Raw genomic sequence first — 8,909 nt, 5'->3', positions numbered from 1 at the left:
AATGTACTTATGCAGATATAAAAATACAAGCATTAATAAATTTTCTAAATGTAAGCATTACGGTTTTCTTATATATAAATCCTAAGAGCTCTTTGGTAATTTTACATATTTATAAAATAATTGCAAATTATAAGAGCACAAGTTAAATATTGGCGCCATTGTCGTAATGTTAGGTTATGTTCTTAATCATAGTCAATAATCAACTGTTCCGAATGTAAGGAACTTTTCTCCTTACAACATAAAAATCTTTAAAAGATTTTTTTTTTTTTATTAAAGTAGCAAGAAAAGAAAATTACCTATTTTAGCGTAATTTTGTCAAGGTATATTAAGCAATATAAAATATTTTTAATATCATTTATATTGTTTTATACAGTAACCTAAATTTCATAGATTTATATTAATTTTATGCAGTAATATATTTTTATTTAACAGATGAACACAATTGCACGAATTGGTATTCGTACATGGCGTGGAAAGTATCCTAGCTATAGTACATTACCTCCAGAAGTTGTTGTATTCACTGATAAAGATATGATTATTTGTTGGCATCCAGATCAAGGATTTCCTTATGAGTACTCAAAGCCTATAGAAGAAGAAGTTTCAATATCAAATGCAGTACTTAAAATCGGTGAAAAAGATATTGAAGATGTCTTCAAGCAAAAGAATCAAGATGATGTCATTGCAGAATTAGCAAAATTAACCTTTACTACTAAACATAGATGGTATCCTCGAAGTAGAGATAAAAAAGCCAAAAAAACTGAACCTGATAGACCATACTTGTAAAATATACAAACTAGATCTCTCTTTATGTTGTGTGTATATTCTTTAATTTACTTTTACTATGAGAAATAAAGTTATATATTATTATCTTCAAATGTATTCTTTTATTTTGATTATTGCACATTATCTTTTATAAATTAATAAATATGTTATAACTATAAAAAATATCAGTCAACATTTAAATTATATACATGCACTTAATTTCACAATACAATTTTCATTTACATTAATTTTTATGTAGTCTTTGAGTTACGTAATAATATAATCTTATAAGTGGACAGATTATTTACAATTATTATAATTTCTTTATACACATCTAACAAAAATAATTCCTTTCAAATTTTTTACATTTTTATAAATGTTCAGGAAAGAGTTGTCTTTCACCTTCGTGCAATAAAATTTGTAATGCTTTATGTAACAAATATCTTCCAAACCTACATTTATCTCTCAAATTCCATGTAGCTATAATACCATAATATTCACCATTTTTACAATTTGTTAAATGTTCAATACCTAATGCATCTATCATTACTGCTTCTCGCGTATATGCTTCTACTGGAATTGTGTTTTGGAATACATGTAAACATATAACACCATAGCCATCATTCCATATATCTAATATATGTTTAATTTTTTTGTTTAATAAATTTTGTTCTTTTGAAACCCATATGTTAAAAGCGTCATAAAGATGAGAATAGGGTCTAGATCGTTTACCTTTCCCAATGTAAAATATAGAAGAAAGAAAAGTCATCCAAATCTCTGATTCGGAAAGTTGTAAAGCACGATGTGGTAAATCCTGAGTTATACGTGGATCCAATAAAAGATAATTAAAAGAGGTTTTAGATGTTCCTTCACGCCATCTACGAGATGGATCTGGTGAAATGAATTCTTTAAATACATCAGTTTCAATTGTCCTATATAAATTCAAATCATTTATCCAATCTCCAAATGCTAACCATGGTTTCATTTGATTTACATTAGAAATATCTTTTAAAGAAGACGAAGTTGTACACATTTGTTTATTTTGTATATTAACAAGACGTTTTAAATATAAATGTCTTGTGGTAGTAGTAATTGGCCCAGGTATATCACCTAATTCAGTTAGCTTTTGTCTAAGAATATGATCATCAATGAAAAGTAATTCAGATGGAAAATTAGATGATGAGATATCTAAAAAGAAAAAAAAGACATTAAATAGTAATTTTTCAAAATGTATACATCTTAAGAATTTCTCTATGAATATTATGAACATACTTGTTTTATTCTTGCTAAAACTAAATTCATTTTCTTTGTTATCTTCTTGAATGCTGAAATTTTAGTCATAAACATTATAATGAAAAAAAATAAAGTATAAAGAGTTATTATGTTTTCTTACCTGGCAGGAGTGATACATTTTCGTCGTTCTAGTAAAATGACTCCTTTTTCTGGATCTTCATACTTATATTCTTCTTCCACACTTATGTATGAAGCAGAAGACCTAAAAATGTAATTATATTATTACATATTATTGATTAATGTGTTAACAAAAAAAAACTAAGCGTTTAACTATTATCCTATTAAAACAATTTCTATTAAAATTTTTCTATAAACTTTGACATTACATATTATAATTATAAGACACTAACCCTGACATTGATATACTTTGTTCTAATACATTATATTCATTTAGTTTTCTATTCTGTAAATCATTTATTTCTGTATTATTTGATAAAACTTGTTTTTCAATATTTAATGTTGTTGTCATATATTTTTCAATTTCAGAAACACAGTTATGTGCCTTCATCTTTTTCAAATCCGCACATTTAGCTGATAATTGTATATGATTATATATTTCATAAGGATCATTATTATTTACATGTTGATTATTATTGTTAATAATATTTGTGCTTTCTAAATCCGTTAAAGATTGTAAAATATTTGAAGATATTGTTGTATTATCAGAATTGGTTAAAATAGTAGAAGTATCATCATAAGATAAAACATTTATGTTTTCATCATATTTGCCTTCATGTAATTTCACAGCAAATCGTTTATCCACATATCTTTCATTATTTTTCTGTTTAGGAAAATATGAATCGTCTGGTGATAACGATAATATAGAAGTATCACCTGAAATAAGATTAAATGTCTTGTCTGAATGTTCTATTGCAGAATTCTTTTTTTTATCTCCATTTCTCGTATATGGATAATAACATTTTTTCATATCTTTACAAGAAGTCTGAATATTCCTTTGCTTTCTTCTTGGTGTAGATTGAATCATTTTTTTTCTTTGCTCATTGTATTCATAAGAAATCGGTGATTTATATTGTTTTCTTGGATATGGTGTAAAAATGGATTTAATGTATTTGTTTCTAGGATTATTTGATGGAGAATAGCTTTCGACATTCGAAGTTTTAACTATATTTTGTCTTTTTCTTTTGTTTATTGGAGTATAAAAATTCGGTGAAGTACTTATAATTGAATTATCTAAAATACTTGATGACATAAAAGGTAATTTATGAACATTTGTCTTGGATTTTTTTGTAGATTTAGATTTACAAGACTCAATTAGTGGTTCGTTAAAATCATGCGATAATAAATCTTTTTGCTTGAATTTTGATGTGACATATTTTTTCTTTGATTTTATAGAATTAAATTTAGAACTCGTCTTTTGACTTGAAGATAATAATGGTAAAATACAATTCTTAGGTGAACTTTTTGTAGGCATACTTTGTTTCTCATGTTTTACATGATCTAAGAAGGTTTCATTAATAGTTGCATCGCTTGTAAGTGATGTAGAAAGAGAATTAATAATTTCACTAATGAGAACTTTCTCCTTTTTAACATTTTCATTAATGCAAAGTTTTTCAAACATAAAATCTAATTCATCTTTCTTTAAACCTTGTTTTGATGGAAAAGATGATACAATGGAAGTCATACAGGAGTCATCTATATCGCTAGATATATGTTCATTAGAATATTTCAAAATCATTTTACTTGAGCCATCATAGTTTACATTTAACGAAGTATTTTTTGGTATGATATATTCAGCTACAGCATTACCATTATTTAAGACAATTTTATCTATAACATAAAATAGAAAGAAAGTTATTAATAAAATTTTGGAATTCCTTCGATAAACCAAAATTGTATACAAATATTATATGCAACAATATATCTTTGTTTACCTAATGATAATTTATATTTTGGTTTTCCATCTTCATCTATATTATAACCACAATATTTTCCAAGAAGTGTAATAACTTTATAATACTTTCCATCAAATGCATAATGAAATGGACTTTGACCTTCGTCGTCTAACTGTAAAGGATCACCACCATTTGATAACAGTAACTCTAAAATACGTATTCTACCCCAAGCAGCGGCAACATGAACAGGTGTTAATCCATCAACAGACCTATAGAATTAAATATGAAAATTTCGAATTTATTTTATTTAATCTATGTTACACAAGTTGACTGATACTTACTTAACATTAGGATTTCCACCATGTCGTAAAAATAATTTTGTTACTTCTTCTGCAAATATTTCTGAATCATTGCCAATCACTAAATGAAACGGAGTAATTCCATGTGTGGGAATTAAAACATTAGGATCTGCCTCTTTATTCAATATAAGAGTTGTCACTTGTCTATAATAAATTAAGTACGTAAATATTAAATGAAAAGATAATTGTATTCACTTATGTTAATTATAAATTTGTACATCAAATATTTATAATAAAAATATTGTACTTCACTTTATATTTGTATCTTCAAGACCATCGCAAAGTGAAGAAGCCAAAAATAGGTCCCCTTTACTTTTTGGCGTAGCTAACATTTTTATTTGAAATATTATATTTACTTAAAAAATAACATATAATAATATAAATAATAACTTTTAAACTTCAACTGGTCAAAGTATGCGATTGGTGCTTACATTATAAGCGGCTAACTTCAAATATTACAAGTCTTACAGATGGAAGCGCCTCTAGTGTTTATTATTTTATTCAAAATTATCAGTCAAATTACCGACAGCAAGTAATAAATGTTTAACAAAAATGAGAATTAAGAAGAATATTGTGAAAAACTTTTTTATTGTGAAAATTATTGTGAATAATAATACAATTAATGATTCGATGATATAGATTTTGTTATTTCTTTAATTATATACATATATAAATAAATATATGATAAAATAAAAGTTATTTTGTGCAATTTAAACTATTTGACAGATCTGTAATAATAAGGAAAAGAAAGTGACACACAAGTATTTACATAAGGGAATAAAAATGAATTTCATTGATAAAGTAGAAGAATTTACACATAAATGTTGGAAGAGTATTTTTATGGAGGTACACGAAGCTGTTGTTTTTATAGATTCTGCAGCAACAGAATGTCTTCACTGGCATACAGGTGATCAAGGATATCTTGTATTAAAAACTGCAGGAGCATTTTCTGTACATGAATTAGCTACCTATAGTTTACATGTACGTATATATTTGTATAGAACAACGAAAATAAGATTGACATAAATATATTTGTTGGAATATTTTCATGCAGAATATAAAGGATAATAATGATGGAAAAGCTGTGATTATTTCCACTTCTGCTTATGCAAATTTTTATGAATATATTATTAAAATGATAATGGAACAAAATGAATTTAAAAGTTATACTATTATCACTACTGTACACTATAGAACAATGAATTACGATAATAATATATCAAATAAAGAAATAAAGAATTATACAAAAATGAAAGAGGATTTACAAAGTTTCATAAATTCTAAAAATCTCTTGCAGGTAATTTGTTTGAGATATTTCATGTACAAATTACTCCTCAACTTTATGAAAATATATATTATATTAACTAAATGTTATTTTATAGAATATTTCCATAAAAATCATTTATGTTCCCATTTTTATAAGTCTTCTAACCAGAAGTATATTTACTACTCCACCATTTGCAAATTTAATGCCACCAATTCATATACCTGATGCTAATAAAATTAAAGAAACAGAATTGTACATAAATCATTTTGTAAGCTCTTTGGAAAGCTTTTTTCATCATTTGGATATTATAGAAGACATATATTCGATCGGTAAATGTAGTGATTATATAGCAGAAACATTAAAGAATTTACCTGCAGCAATCAAACGTAGATCTGTGAGTATATAATTTATCAAATATAAAAGATAATAATTCTACGTTTATATGTGTGAGTTACTAAATTTTATATTAGAAACTAAATGGAGCATCTGGGTCCAGAATATCTTTAATTTTAATTGATAGAACATTAGATTTAAGTGCTGTTACTAGTCATGATACGAATTCAGTTCTGTCAAGGATGTTATGTATTTTACCACATTTGCCTAACCACACCAATGATATTGCAGTAAATATGAATCCGGTCGTTTGTGAATCAATGGTAAATATATGAATATTTGCTTATTGATTATATCACATATTATCGATATTATCTTTTAAGATAGATGCACCATTTATTGAAATACCAGGATGCTTAGCAACTACTGATAAAAATTTGATTGACAGCTTGATCTCAAAGAAACAGCAAGCTGTCCTTGTAACTGCAAATCATTTACTTCAAAATATTTTAACATCAAAAGGAAGTCCTAAATCTAAAATAACTACAAGAGTTTCTGTCCATAGTTTAGAAAAGCAAATGTACAAATTTCAGGATAAAAATGAGATATATTCTACATTAGAATCCAGCAAACAATTACAAGTGATGTAATTTTTAATATTAATAGGGCTCAGAATATGCTTAAAAACTTAATAAATAACTTTTATTATTATGAACTTTCAGATAATTTGGGCAATTGTGCAGTCACTGAAATCAGATAAAAATATGCAGATAGAGTTGCTTCTTAGTATCGAAAAATTGATATCACAAAATGTAGCAGTCAGTAGAGATTCTTCAAGTGTATTAACACAAGTAATTATTAAGTTATTCTTGATTAAATTAATTTACAAAACTATCAGAACACATACAAAATAAAATGAAATCCATTTTAGCTAAGCAACATCATAAGAACACGACACGATAGAAAATTAGATACTGAAAATCTTCTTGCTTTGTTAATATATGTTTATGCCCTTGCTGGTACAGAAATACATTTTTCACCTGCTCAAGAACAGCTTTTAGAAGAATCCCTTTCTATGGCTTTCTATGAAGACATGAAAGTTTTTAATGAAAGTACAGATATTACAAATGGAGTTTACCAACAAATTTTATTGTTATTAGGTCTGTATCAATAACAAATTTTCATTAAAATAATAGTAATTATATTCCCGTGTTTTAAGATAATTTAACAAATATCATTTAATTTAGGAGTCACAGATGATGAATCTGCAAGAGAGATATCAATAAAGACAGCAAAACATTTTATCACCATGCTACATGATATAGCAAAAAAACGAGAAGGATTGCGCAATTATGTGTAATTTCATTAAAACCACATCATTTCTTAATTTTGACAAAACATTCTATTGAATAAATTAAATTCTGTTATATTACAGATCTCTGGTATCTGATCCTCATCCTAGTGAAATGGTTCAATATATTGGTATATTAGAACAATTAGTTAAAGATATAATAAATCCAAAGAGACCTAAAATTCATGATCTACACGCAACATCAATGCATTCCAGTATTAGTTTCAAGTAAGTATATATAATATACTTCATCTATGACCAAATAATATCTAAACTATTATGTTATAGCCTTTTTTCGAAAAGCAAAGCAGAACGTCATCCTGCAGATAACCCATGGATATTAATATATGTTGTTGGTGGCATTACACCGGAAGAAAGTAGGAAAGTTCAAGAGATAGTGTCCCTATATAAAACAAATTGTTCCATAACACTAGCAGGATCTCGATTATTAAATCCATCAGACATAGTAAATGAAGTCCTTTTAATGGGAATAAAAGATTAAATTTATAAGTGTAAATATTTAATTAATCTCTTTCTGTTATCCACTTAATAATACCAGTATTAATCATAAAGCTAATAGTTCTTGTTTCTTTTTTTGACTCTATTAAGCACAAATGTTTTTCTGAATCATTATTTTTAAATAAGCGAATAATATAATTTAATTCTTTTAAAATATTTGTAGTAATAAATTTTATGGACTTAATATCATTTATAGTCAATGCACTTGGTCTTGTATAAATCATTATAACATTGTATTGAGATGTGGTTGCTCGAATAAGTTTTATTAAATTTATCACGTAGGTATCTAGAGACTTAATATCATTATTTTCTCTGGTTTGCCAATAATATGCTGATATACTATCGATTGCCAAAATTACAATCTTTTCATTGCAAAATAATATACTTTCTAACGTATGTAATGTTAATAGAAATTGATCATTTCCATAACAATTAATTATAATTAAATTATCGAGCACGTCATTAACAATTTTATTTATCGTTTCATTATTTACTTTCTTTATATCAATGGATTTATATACATCAGTCACAATCGTCGTCATTATTTTAACTAATTTTGATATTTGAAAATGACAATCAGTATTTATTAATATCGCTGAAGCTGCAAGACCTTTAACATGAATATCGTCGTACCTATCAGGAAGTATGCACTTAGCAAGAATGTTCGCTAACAAAAGTGATTTTCCACTGGATACATCTCCAGTTATTTCTATAATGTCCGTATTTTTTAATCCGTTAAAAAAAAGAGTGTCGTCAAACTCTGAAACACATAGATTTTTTCTTAACCTTGTAATTAATTGCAATCCACTTTCGAGATTTGATTGCATTGTAATTATATGTTCTATTATTTATCGTCTTAGGTATTAATTAATCACGATGATACTTTATATTCAAATTTCTTGTTATTATCATTTTTGTTTTTTTTTATCACAAGAAATCTATGATACATGAAGTTATATTTATATGAAAATACAGCTTTTTCCATTTCCTGAAGAATCAAAATGTATGCACCAATTAGCGAACGCATTCTACACTACACTATCGATGATTGGTGCTAACCAGTGCTAATCATTGACCAGATTATAAGACAACTGATTGCGCCAACTGGTGGATTTGATCTAGGATACGGATTCTTTTCTTTGGTACGACAAGCATTGTACACTACCCTAACT

The 8,909-nt window shown here is 26.5% G+C and overlaps 4 protein-coding genes across 5 annotated transcripts; 2 read left to right on the top strand and 2 right to left on the bottom strand.

The window, feature by feature from the left end:
* Nucleotides 1-74: 74 nt before the first annotated feature.
* On the top strand, nt 75-877 carry mRpL42 (mitochondrial ribosomal protein L42). 2 transcript variants are annotated; one of them, XM_085656733.1, is made up of 3 exons: nt 75-320; nt 433-472; nt 554-877. In XM_085656733.1, the coding sequence occupies exons 2-3, from the start codon at nt 433-435 to the stop codon at nt 781-783; spliced, it is 270 nt and encodes an 89-aa protein (XP_085512859.1). In that variant the 5' UTR covers nt 75-320; the 3' UTR covers nt 784-877. The 2 variants fall into 2 exon arrangements, with proteins under 2 accessions (XP_085512859.1, XP_035735272.1); XM_035879379.2 differs by having other exon boundaries at nt 160-320; nt 433-870.
* Nucleotides 878-958: 81 nt separating this feature from the next.
* LOC118447490 (uncharacterized) lies at nt 959-4,680 on the bottom strand. The gene is made up of 7 exons (XM_035879483.2): nt 4,520-4,680; nt 4,250-4,411; nt 3,948-4,177; nt 2,406-3,843; nt 2,156-2,257; nt 2,035-2,087; nt 959-1,950 (listed from the first exon to the last, which is right to left on the bottom strand). Exons 1-7 carry the CDS (start codon nt 4,597-4,599, stop codon nt 1,133-1,135), a joined length of 2,883 nt encoding a protein of 960 aa, XP_035735376.2. The 5' UTR covers nt 4,600-4,680; the 3' UTR covers nt 959-1,132.
* A 116-nt stretch (nt 4,681-4,796) lies between these two features.
* Nucleotides 4,797-7,720, top strand: LOC118447498 (sec1 family domain-containing protein 2). The gene is made up of 10 exons (XM_035879498.2): nt 4,797-5,248; nt 5,322-5,564; nt 5,650-5,928; nt 6,005-6,190; nt 6,251-6,508; nt 6,590-6,718; nt 6,799-7,027; nt 7,115-7,223; nt 7,303-7,446; nt 7,507-7,720. Exons 1-10 carry the CDS (start codon nt 5,051-5,053, stop codon nt 7,718-7,720), a joined length of 1,989 nt encoding a protein of 662 aa, XP_035735391.2. The 5' UTR covers nt 4,797-5,050.
* A 22-nt stretch (nt 7,721-7,742) lies between these two features.
* On the bottom strand, nt 7,743-8,748 carry Xrcc2 (X-ray repair cross complementing 2). The gene has a single exon (XM_035879515.2). The coding sequence runs from the start codon at nt 8,562-8,564 to the stop codon at nt 7,743-7,745; it is 822 nt and encodes a 273-aa protein (XP_035735408.1). The 5' UTR covers nt 8,565-8,748.
* Between the last annotated feature and the right edge of the window lie 161 nt (nt 8,749-8,909).

Source organism: Vespa mandarinia, chromosome 1 (assembly GCF_050613455.1).
Source record: "Vespa mandarinia isolate Hongniang chromosome 1, ASM5061345v1, whole genome shotgun sequence".
NCBI classification, from domain to species: domain Eukaryota; kingdom Metazoa; phylum Arthropoda; class Insecta; order Hymenoptera; family Vespidae; genus Vespa; species Vespa mandarinia.
This window is presented reverse-complemented; position numbering and strand designations above follow the sequence as displayed.

Excerpts from the sequence above, each read along its gene's own strand:
- LOC118447498 (XM_035879498.2), top strand. The coding sequence starts at position 5,051 with ATGAATTTCATTGATAAAGTAGAAGAATTTACACATAAATGTTGGAAG. Across the intron at positions 6,191-6,250 it reads CGGTCGTTTGTGAATCAATG|ATAGATGCACCATTTATTGA; the intron begins GTAAATATATGA and ends TTATCTTTTAAG. Across the intron at positions 6,719-6,798 it reads CTTCAAGTGTATTAACACAA|CTAAGCAACATCATAAGAAC; the intron begins GTAATTATTAAG and ends AATCCATTTTAG.
- Xrcc2 (XM_035879515.2), bottom strand. The coding sequence starts at position 8,564 with ATGCAATCAAATCTCGAAAGTGGATTGCAATTAATTACAAGGTTAAGA.
- mRpL42 (XM_035879379.2), top strand. The coding sequence starts at position 433 with ATGAACACAATTGCACGAATTGGTATTCGTACATGGCGTGGAAAGTAT.
- LOC118447490 (XM_035879483.2), bottom strand. The coding sequence starts at position 4,599 with ATGTTAGCTACGCCAAAAAGTAAAGGGGACCTATTTTTGGCTTCTTCA. Across the intron at positions 4,178-4,249 it reads GGTGGAAATCCTAATGTTAA|GTCTGTTGATGGATTAACAC; the intron begins GTAAGTATCAGT and ends TTAATTCTATAG. Across the intron at positions 2,088-2,155 it reads AAATGTATCACTCCTGCCAG|CATTCAAGAAGATAACAAAG; the intron begins GTAAGAAAACAT and ends CTAAAATTTCAG.